This window comes from Aethalodelphis obliquidens, unplaced genomic scaffold, assembly GCF_003676395.1.
Source record: "Aethalodelphis obliquidens isolate GAN/ISIS:26980383/991018 unplaced genomic scaffold, ASM367639v1 scaffold78, whole genome shotgun sequence".
Lineage (NCBI taxonomy): Eukaryota > Metazoa > Chordata > Mammalia > Artiodactyla > Delphinidae > Aethalodelphis > Aethalodelphis obliquidens.
Window position 1 is genome coordinate 6,275,820 of NW_020838022.1, and position 16,706 is coordinate 6,292,525.

Below are 16,706 nucleotides of genomic sequence, written 5' to 3' on the forward strand. Positions count from 1 at the left end.
CTACGATCCTAAAAGGAAACGCCATCAGCAGTCATTCCCATTTCCCCCTTCCCCAGCCCCTCACAACCAGTTATCTACTTTCAATCTCTATGGATTTGCCGGTTCTTGATACTTCATATAAATGGAATCATACAATATGTGCTCTGATTCCTCTGGCTTCTTTCACTTAGCATACTGCTTTCAATGTTCATCCATGCTGTACCATGTATCAGTGCTCCATTCCAGTTTCTCTGCATCCTCCGCACTTGCTCTTTCTCTTTTTGATTATTACCATCCTAGTAGGTGTGAAATGGTTATCTCATTGTGCTTTTGATTTGCATTTCCCTAATGACTAATGGTGCTGAGCATCTTTTCATGTGCTTGTTGGCCATGTGTATATGTTCTTTGGAGAAATGTCTTTTCAAGTTCTTTGCCTATTTCTTCCTTAGATTATGTTGTTGAGTTGAAAGAATTCTATTTATATAATGGACACTAGACCCTTATCAGATATATGCTTTGCAAATATTTCCCCCTATCCTGTGGGCTGCCCTGTCACACTCTCTTGATTGAGTCCTTTGACGCACAAGAGCTTTGAATTTTAATGAAGTCAAATTATCTATATCTTTCTTTTGTTGCTTGTGTGTTTGGTGTCTTATTTAAGAAACCATTGCCAAATCCAAGGTCAAAAACTATTACTCCAAAGTTTCCTTCTTAGAATTTTGTGTTTTTAACTCTTATAGGTAGGTACTGATTCATTTTAATTAATTTTGGTATATGGTATGAGGTGAGGCTCCAACTTCTGTTTCTGATTTCTGGTTTGACTCCATTATGGCAAAGAAGATTTGTTGTATGATTTCAATGTTATAAAATTTATTGAGACTTGTTTTGTGGCTTAATATATGGTCAACCCTGGAGAATACTCCATGAGTACCTGAGAAGAATATGTACTTTGCTCTTGTGGTGTGGGGTGTTGTATAGGTGTCTATTAGACCTAATTGGTTTATAGTGCTGTTCAAGGCCTCTATTTCCTTACTGAGCTCCTTTTTTATTAAATATAATTTTATGTATTTATTTATTTTTGGCTGCGTTGGGTGTTCGTTGCTGCGCGTGGGCTTTCTCTACTTGTGGTGAGCGGGGGCTACTCTTCATTGCGGTGAGCGGGCGTCTCTTGTGGTGGCTTCTCTTGTTGCGGAGCACGGGCTCTAGGCACACGGGCTTCAGTAGTTGTGGCCGCAGGCTCAGTAGTTGTGGCTTGTGGGCTCTAGAGCACAGGTTCAGTAGTTGTGGCGCACGGGCTTAGTTGATCCGCGGCATGTGGGATCTTCCCGGACCAGGGCTCAGACCCATGTCCCCTGCATTGGCAGGCGGATTCTTAACCACTGCGCCACCAGGGAAGTCCCTCCTTACTGATGTTCTAACTAGTTGTTCTAGTCATTTATTGTGCTGACCCTAAAGATTAGCCAGAGGTGAAATCTTACTGTCTTCTCCGGTCTTTTCTGACTGAGTCCTGCCCTGGGCATGCACATGGCTTTCTAGATACCCAGATATACATGGGAGCATTTCAAAGCCTTACTTTTCCAAAGTATCTCACTCCTCAGTTTTTCTTTCCAGAATTTTGGCATGTCTGTTGTTTGCCATAAGCATCGGCAGCTTATTCACTTGCCTTTCAATGTTTCTGAGGAACGTCCTTCACATAGCTGCTTCTCCACTCTAAAAGAGCTTAGAGTTAAGACAACAGAAATGCAAAAAATCCCCTTGCGTCAGTCCTTCAGGGAGCCTTCTAGACAAACACAATTCCTTGGGAGTAAGGTCTTACTCTCCTCCCTCCTGAGCCAGGAACCCTCACTTGGAATGCACGCTGACATCGTCAAGACAGCTGCTCTACTAGGCAAGGGCTGGGGCAAGAATAACTTAAAATGCCAGCAAATTCTCCTGTCACATTTCATGGCTCTTCTTCAGACTTAACATTCGCTTGGTTGCTGTAAACCTCTGATGATCTTCCAGAGTTCCAATAAACTTGATTCCGATCATTGTTTTCCCGGTGTTTCCAGTGTTCCTGGAGGACCCTACCCAGAGTGCCCTACACCACGTTCACCAATATCACTAAGTTCCGTGAGTGACGTTTTGAAGCTTACATCCTTCCGCTAACATCTTAATTTAGCAGTGTGGTGGCTTCCCTGGTGGCACAGTGGTTGGGAATCTGCCTGCCAAGGTAGGGAACACAGGTTCGAGCCCTGGCCCAGGAAGATCCCACATGCCATAGAGCAACTAAGCCCGTGTGCCACTACTACTGAGCCTGCGCTCTAGAGCCCCTGAGCCACAACTACTGAAGCCCGCACGCCTACAGCCCGTGCTCCACAACAAGAGAAGGCGCTGCAATGAAAGCCCGCGCACCGCAATGAAGGGTAGGCCCTGTTCGCGGCAACTACAGAAAGCCCGAGTGCAGCAACGGAGGACCCAACGCAGCCAAAAAATAAAGAAGTAAAGAAATAAAATAAATCTATTAATAAAAACAACAACAGTGTGCACTTTTTTTTTCTGAAAGGAATAACAAATCAGAAGAAACAGAAAACTAGAAATTTCTCTAGCATCAGGGACCTTGTGAAAAATCAATAAAATGATTTATTTTATATATGCAAGTCAAAATCTCTTTGTACACTTAAATTTTTGCAAATTAATACAAAGATAACAATACTGCTCCATATAAACCTTTGTATAAACATTAAAGGAAATATATGCATTATTTTGTCTTTTAGTGCTTCTGAAGCACAGAATACACAAGTCCACCTGAAGACTTTCTGTCGTCACATGCGAGAACAAATGTCAGGGGTTGAGGCAGCCTCAGGTGCACTTTGTAATGTCTCTAGACAAAATAGAACAGAGTTGGAGGTAGATTGTTTGGTGACTTCCCCTGCCTCTCCCATGGAGAAATAACTTACCCAAATAGCAGCTTTCTTACTCTTTGATCCAAACTGTCCTGAATCTTGCATGGTTTTAAAGGCACAACTAGGAACGGTTGAAAACTTTGTTCAGCACACACAAGATTACCAGTTGGCCTCTGAACACCTATTCTTTCTAAAGGACATAGTAAGAGCACCAAGTAGTGCCCCACCTGCACGTAGCCCCTAGTCACTCTGGAAATGCCCAGGACGGCCAAGTTCAAGAGTGAACCCTTATCACATGTGGTAGGGGCGACAGGGTTTACTGATTTTAACCTGCTGGATTAATAACATCACCTTCCTCAATTGGGAAAAGTAACAACAAAATAACCAATTAATACTTTCAAAGAAAACTCATAGGGCAAAAGCCAGCTTTTCCCGCCAGATAAACTGAAAACAAAAAGCTCCACTGCTTTTTCTTAGCCTCTGGAAGGCAGTTCCCTTGACTAAAACATCGTAGGATAATCAACAATATCCCATTCTATCCTACAGCACAGAACACTTATTCTTTTTTCCTCCTTGGTCATTGCGTTAACATCATGATCTGCTGTTGATGTGATTAACGTTGTTGAGAAGGTGATGGGATTCTATTTTTTCTAGTAGCTTCTCAAGGTACTGAATTAAGACTCGTCTTTTGAACCTAAAAAAGAAAAAGAAATTTTATTATCCAAAAGGTCCTTAAAGCATTTATGATGCGCGAGGCACTGTGTGGGGTACAAAGTTGGAATGGCCATTCACATGGGAAATAGAAAATGTATGTCCGTGTAAAGATAGGGCTTAGCTAATACCGAGATTACCAGCTGAGAGCCCAAGCCCACCTCAGACTGTGAGGAGTGCAAAAGGCTCCACAGACCTGGATGATTGAATTGGCCTCAGGTAGTATTGATCTAAACGCCTCTGCAGACAGTTGTAACTATGACTGAGGGAGGGCCAGGGCTTAGGAAAGCCAGGCAGGACTTCCCTGTTGGCCCTGTGGTTAAGAATCCATCTGCCAATGCAGGGGAAAACGGGTTTGAGCCCTGGTCCAGGAAGATCCCCCATGCCGCGGAGCAACTAAGCCCGCGTGCCACAACTAGTGAGCCCGCGTGCCACAACTACGGAAGCCCGCACGCCTAGAGCCCGTGCTCCGCAATGAGAGAAGCCACCGCAACGAGAAGCCCATGCACTGCAACAAAGAGTAGCCCCCGCTCGCCGCAACTTGAGAAAGCCCGTGCACAGCAATGAAGACCCAACGCAGCCAAAATTAAATTAATTAATTAATTAAAAAAAAAAAAAAGAAAAGCAAGGCAGCACCAATCCCTCCGCCTGTCTTGCATTGGGCAGCCCTCCTGCTTCAAAAAACACAATGAAGAGTTCCTCTTTACACCCACCTTGCAGCTTCCTTGATGGTAAATTCAATAAATTGTTTCCTCACTGCAAGAGGTCCTTGCACTCCTTCAAGCAAAATGAAAATTCTTTCATACTCTGAAGATAGTTAAAAAAATTAGTATTTTTAAAAATATGGATGAAAAATAAAATTCAATCTTTACACATCATCAGTAATCATTCCTTGTGTGTGGAAAGTTAGGTATAGTTTGTATTTGAAAGACTCAAATCAAGATATCTGCACATATCTGCTACGGAAACTCTAAACACTAATTAAGTGTGGTCTGCTGAATAATGGCCCCCCAAGTTGTCCATGTCCTAATTCTGAGAACCTGTGAACATGTTACCTTATATGGCAAAAGAGACCTTACTTTGCAGATGTGATTAAGTTATGGCTCTTGAGATGAGGAGATTATCCATGTTTATACATGTTGCCCAACGTAACCACAAATATCCTTATAAAAGAGAGGCAGTAGAGCTGGTCAGAAAGAAAAGATGTAAGGGTGGGAGCAGAGGTTAGAGAGGAGAGAAGGGGCTAAGTTGCTGGCCTGAAGATGGAGGAAGGGCCCACGAGCGAAGGAACACAGGCAGCCTGTAGAAGCTGGAAGAGGCAAGGAAACAGATTCTCCCTAGAGCCTGCAGAAGGAACCCTGGCCTGCCAACACCTTCTTGCTAGCCCAGTGAAAATCATTTCAGATCTGACTTCCACAACTCTAAGATAATACAGTTTTCAGCCATGAAGTTTGTGATAACTTGTTACAGCAGCAAAAGGAAACTATTACAGTAAGTAAGGGGAAAAAGAGAGAGAAAGGTGTATTGGGTCTTTTTTAGGTAAAGCCAGAGGAATCATTTTAAATTATGTGAAAACCCAATACTTCCCAAAAATGCACCTCAAGAGATACCTTGAATCTATTCTGAATCCTAAACGGAAAGGGACCTCCATTATATTATTGATAGATGGTCTTTCACTACTTACTTCGCCCAAATTTTCGAACTTCCTTCATTAACTGGTGTTTTATATCAGCATTGATTCCTTGTGCCATAGCAGGAGTTATTTGCGATGTATTTGGCCCAGTTTCCAAAGCAGATGTTACCGAGACTTTTCGATCATCTACAGAGACGCTGCAGTTCTTGGTTCCTCCTATGACTGCATTACTACCAGGATTGTGCATCAGGTCATCTTTCCTGAGACTAGTGAAATCATCAGACAGGCAATCCACTTGGTTGGGCGGGATACTATCTCCTGCCATATTCATAAGCTCTGGGGCAGCAGATTTTGACAAGAAGCCATCGGGTGAGATTTGACCATTTTCCATCTTCTCATGAACATCGTGAGTGACGGTAACATCTGGAAACCAAATTAACAAGTGGAGCTGTGACGTAGGTGCATTATGGCAACCCCACAGGGACCACCCGGTGCTCCTCAGTTTTGAGGAAATTGTTTCATAAAGCAAGAGGATGTACCAGATGGAGCCTGAGACCCCTCAAATTGGGCTCAGGAAGTAATACGACAAACGCACTTTCTTCTCTTCATGGCACCATGAACACATATGGAAACCACGTAAGACAGTACAACGAATAAAGAGGCTCAGGTCCCTGGTGCTGAGGGTTGAGCTGCAGCTCGTGCTTTACAAGCTGAAAAGCAGCAAGTCTCACTTGGTGGCATGATTCCTGTCTTTTACCTATGAAATGCCATGCTCTACCGAGCTTGACATCAGATTACATGCCCCCCCCCCGCCAAACTCCCGCCTCTCTCCCTCCAAAGTTCTGAGGAAACACAGGTGGTGGCCACTAGACCTGAAGGCTCTGTATGGCCCCCGTCACCCCACCCCAAATCCCTGTCCGTATAAGATCTTCCTCATGCATCTTTTCTCTCTCAGAAACCTGAGTTTCTTTTTACTCCAGGTCTGACACCTCTTCTCCATTGACTCGTCCTGCTCTGTGCCGGGCGCCGTGCCAGGAGCCGGGGAGCGGCAGCCAACGGGACAGACGCCAACAATCCCCGCCCTTATGGAGCTTCCATGCTCATGGGGACGCCAGGCAGTAAGTGTACAACGATCCAACAGAATTATTACAGCTGGAATTCGTGTTAGGGAAGAGGCAAGCAGGGATGGGACAGAGAGCAGGAGGGGAGCCCCAGCGGACCACGTGGTCGGGAAGGCCCTCCTGAGGAGGTGTCCTTTGGGCAGAGCCTGGAGGAGGAGAGAGAGCCGGCCTGTGCACGTGCAGAGGAAGAGCTCCAGGCTGCGGCAAGGGCACGTGCAGAGCCTCGGGGAGGGGACTGGCCAGGGAGCACAGAGCAAAGGATAGAGGCAGAGAGAGCAAGGAGGAGACGACAGGCCATGTGTTAGGAGAGGATGGCGGGGCCAGGTCGTGCACAGCTGGGAGACCAGGGTCGGGAGCTCAGATTGTGTTCTGAGTGCCTAGGAAAGGTGATGATGGGTCTTCAGCATGGATGTGGCGTGATCTCATTTCTGTGTTGGCGTGATCACTTTGTCTGCAGGGCAGGAAGTGACTTAGATGTGCAGAAGAGGGGAAGTAGGGAAATCAGATAAGAAGCTATTGGAGTAGCTTGGTGACATGAGGGCAGCCCAGATCAGAAAAGTGGAGAGAAATGGTGGGATGTGGGATTTGTATTGGGCACCATCCAGTGGAATGGAGGAGGCTGGTTCAGACTGCACTGGGCTGGAGCATAGAGAGGAATTGGGGACACAGAGCACACATGCAGACCCATCCCTCATTGAGCCCATTTGCTCCTATTGACTCAGCAACTCCAAATGGCTGCACATCCTTCCGCCTTGCCCTGGCAAAGCAAACAGGCGTATCTCTTGCCATTTCTCCAACTTGTGTTAATTACTATGAAAGTAAGGATCTTCCTCCCCTCATACATATTGAGATCCTTGAAACACAGTCTCCACTCCCCACGGGGCCCTTGGTACCTACCACATAGATGGTTTAATAACGGTTTACTTAACGAACAAAAACTGAATACAAAAGAAATGAATACAAAGGAAAAGAAAATTGTTTAGTGTCTTAGTCCTCTAGGGGCCATAAGGAAATCACAACCACTACTCTATACCTGTATGTACAAGGGTGGGTTTTATGAGGTTTGGATAAGATGGGAACCACGAGGCTGAGGGTGGTCCCTTTCCGCCCACGTGGTTAGTTACAGTAGGTGGTGTTTGTGGTTTCCTCAACAGCAGGGACATACTCCGCCTTCTCTTAGATGACAGAGGACTGCTGGGTTCTCCAGGACGTTTCACTTTGTTTTGTGGCCCTGTTACAAACTCATCTGCTTCATCAATCATCATTCCCTAGAAAACATCAATGAACATATTCCATTAAAGACAACACTGCACGAACTCTTCACATGCATATACAATCATACGCTACATCAGCAATATAGATCTTAATCATCGGCCAAAGATTTGCCATACCCCACAGAGACTGTTCTCAGAAAACGCTACTCAATTTCAATCTAGTCTAAGTGGAATGAGGAGGAAACTTGTTGTAAGGTCAAACATAACACAATCATGATTAACCAGAAAGCTTGGGGAATGAGCAACGCGATGAGAGTTCCAAAGTGGGAATAAACCCACAGTGACCTTTCTGAAGAAGATACAAACCATTCTGCATCAACCCTTGGTAAGGGAATTCATTCCCTTTTGTGTGCTTTAAACCCATCCTTAAGAAATATTGATAGTCACTGTATAGAATGCTGCATGAAAATGGTGATGGGCAGGTAGATGGAAAATGTCATTCCCCCAACAGCAATCTCACAGAGATTCAAATATGTCCACCTTGGTGCTGGACAGAAATGAGGGAGGGGGCTTTTCACCCTTGGGACTAGATAAAGGATGAGAGCCAGCAGTATAGAAGGTTAACTAAAAGCTGTTCTCATCCAAGGATAATCCAAGAATGCGCACTCCCATTATTTGAATAAAATCATAATAAATGACTTTTCCAAAGCATTTCCCAAAGCAAAACAGTACATAAAGGGGAAAACATAGTCACTGAGCATGTACCACTTGTCAGGTAATGTTCTAAATGGCGTACAGGTACTAAGTCAATACTCCACAGAGCTCTATTAGTTAGGTGTCATAGTTATCTCCAGTGCCACAAACCAAGGAAACCAAGACACAGAAAGATTAAGAAAAACTCCAGTTAATTGAAGATTCAGGTGAAGCAGAATACCTTTCAGTCTACTTTTGCTACAGAAGACATTATTTCACGGTCTGCACGTTTATAACAATGGTCTCCTCTATGAATGCAGATATAATCTCCATTTGTCTTCATGCTTATATGGTCAAGTCAGTATATCTCTCACTTATACACACAGAGATACACACACACACGCACGCATGCACACACACACATCTCACATGTATATCTCACGCACACATCTCACATGTAGAACAAGCCAATAAGGCAACACCACTTAGTACTTCATATTTCAAGAGGAATACTTTTATAACTGTCTAGATACAGCACTAGAGAGCTGAATAATGTAAACAGAGGAAATAAACAGTGATCTCAATATTAAAGGAATTAGTGTGTGGAGGTGGGAACAAATACAGACTCTGGAGCTGGAAAGACGGGGGTTCAAATCCTGGCTCTTATCAGTTGTGTCACTCGGGGTGAACCATTTGACCACTATGAGCTGTGATTTCATATTATAGGGCAGACTAGTACTCATCTGCAGCTGTGAGCATTCAATGTTATCATTTAAAATAGCGCCTACTATGTACAGCAGTAAATGGCAGCTATCACTTTGTTTAACCAACACACTCTTGCATAAGGAGGCTCCCACTTTCCATTCACAAAGAGCCCTGGAGGCATATTTTATCTCTTAAACAAACAGAAGGAGAACCTCTGAGTTACGTACACGTTGCCAAGAAGAAAGGAATTATTGCAAGAATATCACAATCTAGGCAGACATAGAAATAGGTATCCCACCTTCTTATCTTGCTTAAATGGATTGCCAAAAGTATGTAGTCTTTTTGGTTGATCTGGATCAATCTCTCGAAGTGGAGAAGCCAGTGTCTTTAGATATTCTTGATAGTTACCCATTTGTGCGACTGGAACACTATGAAGGGAATCTGCAAAATCACCGGAAAAGCAACAGATACTATACAGCAGAAGTGTGTGGTCCTTCTGAGAGGACATGATCACAGTCTGATTTAGCATTGTGTATCTTGGCAACCGACAGTCTAAAATCTCGAATCTAGCAGCCTGGATCTAAAATCATCTCTCTTCATCCCACTCATCACTCAGTCTACCATCACTACGGCCTACAAGCTCAAATCCCTAGGGCAAGAACAACTCCCTCACTCTTCATACCAAGTTTGAGAATGGGCTGACATTCCCTATACCACCATCCCAACTCAAACCCCCATATTTTGTGTTTTCAAGAGCCTAGGCTCAGGGCTTCCCTGGTGGCACAGTGGTTAAGAATCCACCTGCCAACGCGGGGGACATGGGTTCAAGCCCTGGTCCGGGAAGATCCCACATGCCGCGGAGCAGCTAAGCTCGTGCACAACTACTGAAGCCTGCACTCTAGAGCCCGCGCTCCGCAACAAGAGAAGCCACCGCCATGAGAAGCCGGCGCACCACAACGAAGAGTAGCCCCTGCTCGCCGCAACTAGAGAAAGCCCGCACACAGCAACGAAGACCCAACACAGCCAAAAATGAAATAAATTTTAAAAATAAATTTATTTTAAAAAAAAGGAGCCTAGGCTCCATGGTTTTCTCTTATCATCCAGAGAATCTTGGTTAGCGGGCCTCACCCTCTTGGAAAATTTGATTAGATCTACAGGCTCTCTTCCTAGAAAAGTCCCCCCTGCCAAAAAAACAAAACCAAAACCAAAATGGCGTATAATTTCAGGAGGTTGGCCAGGCTAAGATTTGCACATTTTAATGGACAAATGACCCTGCTTAAATCGAGCAAAATGGAGTAAAGGGGAATTACACACCATCACCAATTATCCTAGACAATATCAGGTTCATTCTTTTCCTGTAAATGAGGAATTTGCATTGAATTCATCACAGTAGGCTGGGCGGTATAGCTTCGGGGCATGCAATTTCCGGAATCTGATAGACCTAGGTTCTGCCACTTTCCAACTCACTAAACCTGGGCAAACTACTAAAATGCTCACTCTCAGTTCCAATGTCCATAAAAATGGGCATAAAAACAGCATCTATCTCATGGGGTTGCTTTGAGACTTACAAGAGCTACAACGTGTAGTATAATATATGCACCGATTAATGCACACTTCCCTTTAAACCCGAGAACAATAAACTTGTGCCTGGGTAGCTGAAGGGATTCAGGAAAAGAGGCATTATAAATATTAAAGTATTACAAAATAACTTACTCGTTATGCAATAAACATCTTCGTGAGAGTCATACTTGACATTTTCCTAATCAACAAAAAGTACTTCTTTGTTCACTTACCTTCATCTTGTCCAACAATAAACTTGTGTGTTTTCAGCAGATTGGATCGCATTCTGGTTAACTGGTCTAAAAGACCTCTACGTGGAATATCATAAGCATTTCTATACGTCTGAGGTTTCAAATCCTATTTGAAATGAAACAATTTCAGTTACTCCTGAGGCTGTTAATATAGAAATATAATTCCTAATCCTCTTAAAATCTTAGTGAAGAGAGGGATATTCATTACAACTAACTACAGTAGAATTTTGCCAGTGGAAAATTTGCCTTCGCTGGCTCTGTTCTGAATTCTAATACACCCACAGAGCATTAAAGCCACTGGGAATATCCTTTTTCAATATGTCATTTAAAACATCAAATCCTGAGATTTGTGCCGGGGGAAGCCTTGCAGGCCCACTGTTTGTAATCTAGATGTAGCCCGCCGGCAGCCACGGAGGTGAGCTGCTGGGATGTCCATCCGGGAAGCAGTGGCTGATCCTACAAGGGCTGCAGTGATCTGAGCACCTCCAGCCCCAGTACCTTTGGGATCTGGGGCAGCACCAGAGCCCAGGCTGTGCTCTTCCCCAGGCTGCCCCCAGCCAGTGATGGAGGATGATGGGGGATGTTAGGGCCTGGCCAGTTCTGCCCAATGTGGAGCTCCTCTATGGGAAATCGTGGTGCCAGGCTTCCCTTCTGGGCTGGTTAAGATTTTCTACAAGCTATACTGATGTCTGAGGCTCTTCATACCCATTCCTCCTTCCTTCCCCCACCCTCTCACAAGTGTTAGTTCAGCAGCGTAATCTGACGGTTAGCAGACATTTGGTCCTGTCCAAAATGTCTGTACAACATTTGGTCCACGCCAGAGGTCCTTGATAATTGGTCACACTTGGTCCTGTCCAAAATGTCCATGGAGACATGTGGTCCACACCAAAGGGTCCTTGATATTTGGTTCTGTCCAAAACCATTTGGCATGAACCAAATATGCTCATGGATATGTTTTGGATCGAACCAGATTTCAAGGACCTTTTGGTGTGGACCAAATGTCTTATGGACATTTTGTTTAGGACCAAATGTTCTGCAAGGGATCTGAAAGCTCTCTCTGCTTACTCGTGTTCCTTCTCCCCTTTATCTTTCACAGACCTTACCACCCCCCCACCCCAAACAATCTATTTATGTCACAGTTTACCTTGTTTAAGAGCCCTACTTGGAAGCCGGCAAATTCTTTGGTATTCAATTCTGCCAGTCTCGGTGCTGTTTCTCCTATGATTTCTTTCAATAGTTTTCTAAAATTTTTATTGTGAGTCAAGGACACGCCACCTCCAGAATGATTTTTCACTTTGATTCCAATTTCCTGGGGAGGTTTCTTCCCCACTGATGCTAGTATTCGTTCTGACTCTAGTTTGGTCTAAAATGAAAGTACATAGTACGTTATGAAAAGATCTATATTATCACTATTGTTTTTACTACTTAAGAAAGATAATACTTTAAGAACCCCATTGAACAAATTTCAATCGCAAATCACAGAAAAACGGATAATTAAACATTTTCCTGTGCTTCTCTGTACTACCACAGCAAACAGAGAGAGGGGGCTAGAAAGACAAATAATACACTTTTTTTTTCTCTTGTCTAGTGTCAAAATTATGATTGAATCATGGAGAGAATGAAAACCATGGGTAAGAATTACATGTAAAATCACATTTTGCTACTGTAAAATCTAGTCTAAGTGAACATATTCATTTCGGACCCAGACATAAAGGGTAAAACTCTGTATTTATAGAAGTACACTAGTACTAAAATTCAGATTACATAGATTGCATTATATCTGAAAAAAACTTACAGTGTTTAGTTCTAATATCAGACCACCCCCCCAAAAGTAATGCTTAACAAATATTACCACGTAAATAATTTGTAATATGTACTCAGTAAGTTTCTTACTAACTCACAAGAAAAAAAATCCTCTTAATAGACACTATTATACCATATTGATAAATATTGCTTGAGAATGTATTGTAGCAATATATTTGGGCATATTTCGTGATTTACATACATCTGAGATGGTTCAAAGAACACTGGTGACATAGAGTTATTAAATTAGTAATTAAATTAGTAATTAGAGCTAGTATAAATTAGTAACAATCTTTTCTTTTTCTCTAAAAGGTGGAATTCCACCAATGTCCAGTAAGCCCAAATTAATTTTGAATTTCTTGTGGCTTGGTCAGAGATACTCATAAATTTTCCCTAATTATTGGAATTAAGTATGTTTATTATCTTTTTAAAAACTTAGTCATGAAATAAGGGATAAGAGCAAATGAAGGGTCTGTTTCCACAAACTGGTCCTGAAAGGTCATTGATAAAACTGTACAAGCAACGTGTCCCAGAAAGCCCCAGAACTTGCATGAGTTTCAACTCTGTTCACTATTCTTCCTTCTGGCCATACCCTGCTGACACAGCCTTAAAGGCCTAAGGTAAACATCAAATAAAAAAATATAAATCAATAGATCAATAAATAAATAAATAACCAAAACAAAACATTTAACAACAACAACAAAAATCTATTAGCAGAGAGGGAAAGGGGTTAAGGGGACACTTGATAGATCAGAAATCTGGGTTTGCCTTTACTTTCTTTTGCATTTATGAGCACAGTGGTCTGGTAGGAGCTGGTAAACTCCAGACTATACTTAAGTTTTTGCCAGTTCCTAGCAAGGTGTGTCAGCATCCCAAATTGTGGAGTCATTTTGGTTCTTTGGTGTCAGAAATCTGACAGTTATTTGCTCTGACACTTATTTGCTCTGTTTTCTAAAGGCCCAACTTTGAAACATATCCAACTTGAAGCATTATTGTCACTGCAAATGCTACTACTATTCCCTACCTGGGAATACATTTGTGCACAAGAAGAAAGTAAAGCTGCTGCATTAATTTGTCATGTAACATAACACATTTGTATGGCAGTAAAGCTCTAACTCAGTAGTTCTCAAACATTTCCACCCTGCAAGAATGGGCTAGGTAGAGGTGAGAAGTACGATAAGTAGGGGTGAGTGGAGGATGAGGTACTAATAGAGAGGGGCAGGCAAGGGACAAGGTGAATAATGCAAATGAGGTGGGGGAACAGATGGAGGGCCTGTCACCCTCCAGTGCGAGGAACACTGGTCTCATCTCCCCCTCTCCAAGAAAAAGCATACTGATATTTATTGCCTAAAAACGCATTTCAGGCAAGTCATTAATCACACCATGCCTCAGTGTGCTGACCTAAAAAGGGGGATGCTCTAGCCCAACGTGATTTGAGGAGAAACTAGGTTGAGGATAGACAAAATGTGACCCATGGATAATTCTATTAAGCCTCTGCCCCTCCTAGGCCACAAAATATCAACCAGCTTGTGGGTAGAACAAACTGGCAAGCGAAAGGAGAAATGGCACAGCATCAAATGATACTGACAGACCCTTAACTGCAGTTTAATGGTGAAGCTAGAAGCCATAGAGAATCACATTATTACTAATCCATAAAGTGTAGAAATATATACACATTTAATTTGAAAATTACAGTTATACTAAAGAATAAGGAAATGCACTTCTGAGGGCAAAGGATTTTTGTTTGTTTGTTTTTACCAATACTACCTGTTGGCTGAGTTTTTTAAGGTAAGAGATAACACTGTAACTAAGTCCACAATCTAAATTATCTGATATCAGATTTGGAGCTCCCATCATCCTTAGTGCTTTCTTTAATGGCTATAAGGAAACAAAATACACAACAGTAAGAATAGAATAAATCTTAAAATACTCAAACTTCAGTTATAAGGGGCAAAGGGACATGATTCATTTCTTAGAAGTCAAGGTGCTGCACATAAAACCAAACATGGAACATTAAAAAGTGGCAATGAAAATAGCAGAAAAGTAAAGAGCAGAAAGTAAAAAAATCAGAAGAGAGTGGGATAAGAAGAGCAAGTAACAGCAAATTCAAACAGGTAAATTGCTTTCAGTCTTAATTCCCAAGTCATAAAATCATTTCACATTGCATTTTATTGTGCACCCCATTCCTGCCATGGTAAATACTAACACACCCCAATTTCTCCTCCCAGTGACACCAGTGGTACCACTTAAGGTTCTGCCTTTTCACCTCTAGAAACTTGGCTTAAAGTTTACCACATCCACCTCTGAAATGATTTTGATAATCTTGATTCAGATTATATGACTCGTTCAAAATAATTATGAATATTTTTCTCAAATTGTAAAAATCCAAATGACACCAAGTGATTTTTTACTCTTTTTGGATTCCCTCTAACCAGTGCCCCTACTTCATGCTGTGTCTAGGACACATTTAACAAGCCATAAGTAAATATAATGTCTTGAGGTTGTTTGTTTTTTTTTCAGAGGAAAACCCAATAGTGCGAATTTCTAGAGTTAAAAAGGGAAGTTGATATAATACATAAATCCAGTCCTATTTTTCTTAAATTCCAAAATTATAATTTCACAAGGTTAGTTTTTATAAGAGAAACATAGATGTGTTTTATAACAATAACCATGGCAGTTAAAGGAAATAAAATAAGCAGACCTCTTTTGTGCCGCCATGACATCTCCAAGCTCTTACACATAATTTGAGAAGACAATGGCGACCCAAATTTACAAATTAAAAATAAAACTATCTTATTTCAGGGGTGAAGTGTTTGATTGATTGGATAGAGTTAATACATACTAATAAGTAGTATGGAGGCAGAGTTTTTAAGTAGCTGTCAAAAGCCTGTCGCCACTTCACATTTGGCTTAAGCTTGTGAACTTTAAACAAGTCATCTGCAAGAGAAAATCCAAGAAAATATTATACTATTCCAGTCCTAAATCCCAAGATCTAAATCAAGCAACCCACATCTATTATATAATTTCCTAGAAATTTCCAGTTTCAATTACATTAGATGAACATTTCATCCGAGTTTATTTGATTATCTTTTTACGGTACTATGTACCAAAAAATTATATATAGCAGTTTTCTAGAAAATGAAATAAATTCTCAGGTTACATATTCATCTTCCATCTGTGAAGCTACATAAAATATAACATTAAAACACGGACTCTGATCTATGTGAAATATTATCTTACATATTGGTAACTCTAGTGTAGTAATTTTCACCTGAGAAGGAATCCATGGTCACTGGTGGATGGAATATTTCTTTTATTTAAATAGAGAATGTTAAAACAACAAGAACAACAACAACAAAACGAACTCATAGATACAGAGAACAGATTGGTGGTTGCCGGGGCGGGGGGATGGGTGAAATGGGTGAAGGGGGTCAAAGGGTACAGACTTCCAGTTATAACATAAATAAGTCATGGGGATGTAATGTACAGCGTGATGATTATAGTTAACTACGCTGTAGTGCATATTTGAAAGCTGCGAAGAGAGTAGATCTTAATATTTCTCATCACAAGGAAAGAATTGGAACTATGTGTGGTGATGGATGTTAACTAGATTTATCGTGGTGATCATTTTGCAATACATACAAATATCGAATCATTATGTTGCACATCTGAGACTAATAGAATATGTCAATTATACCTCAATAATTTCTGGGCAATGATGGCACGCTCTAAATTACGTTTTGGATTCTCCTTAATCAGTGTATATTTTGTTTATCCATATTTCCCCCCTCTTCATTTCCTTGATTTCAGTGGTCAGGCATTTTGAGCCAAACTCTGGGTCTCTCAAACATTAGTTAACAATTGGCTGATGGCACTAGTAAAAGCAAGTAGAGATGTATGTTGAAGTTGAAAATTCTGTACAACTAAGTATGGTTCTTGAATATAGTGTATTATTAATATAACTAAAGACATTTTCCTTAAAAAAGCAGATATCCCCTATATTTTTGCACTCAAATTTAATTATTTAAATAATCCAAATGCATTGTATACACTACATGGAAAATTCCCAAAATATCTCATTATTTCCTTCCAAGGATAAGAAATTTTTTAATATAATAATTCAAAATTGATATCCCCAGACATCAACCAAC

General features: G+C 41.6%; 1 protein-coding gene across 12 annotated transcripts in view; it reads right to left on the bottom strand.

Annotated features, from left to right (window-relative positions):
- Positions 1-2,569: 2,569 nt before the first annotated feature.
- Positions 2,570-16,706, bottom strand: part of LOC113612482 (integrator complex subunit 6-like) — a 51,550-nt gene continuing 37,413 nt past the window's right edge. For 3 of the 12 annotated variants that reach the window (XM_027092403.1, XM_027092399.1, XM_027092395.1), the window contains 9 exons: positions 15,398-15,492; positions 14,323-14,433; positions 11,897-12,115; positions 10,735-10,858; positions 9,240-9,382; positions 7,363-7,597; positions 5,260-5,631; positions 4,289-4,382; positions 2,570-3,558 (listed from right to left, as the gene is read on the bottom strand). In XM_027092403.1, coding sequence (XP_026948204.1) covers positions 3,456-3,558; positions 4,289-4,382; positions 5,260-5,631; positions 7,363-7,597; positions 9,240-9,382; positions 10,735-10,858; positions 11,897-12,115; positions 14,323-14,433; positions 15,398-15,492 — 1,496 coding nt within the window. In that variant the 3' untranslated portion in view covers positions 2,570-3,455. Of the gene's footprint in view, positions 3,559-4,288; positions 4,383-5,259; positions 5,632-7,362; positions 7,598-9,239; positions 9,383-10,734; positions 10,859-11,896; positions 12,116-14,322; positions 14,434-15,397; positions 15,493-16,706 lie in introns of those variants that run through there. The other 9 variants (XM_027092407.1, XM_027092406.1, XM_027092397.1 and 6 more) reach the window with 9 other exon arrangements.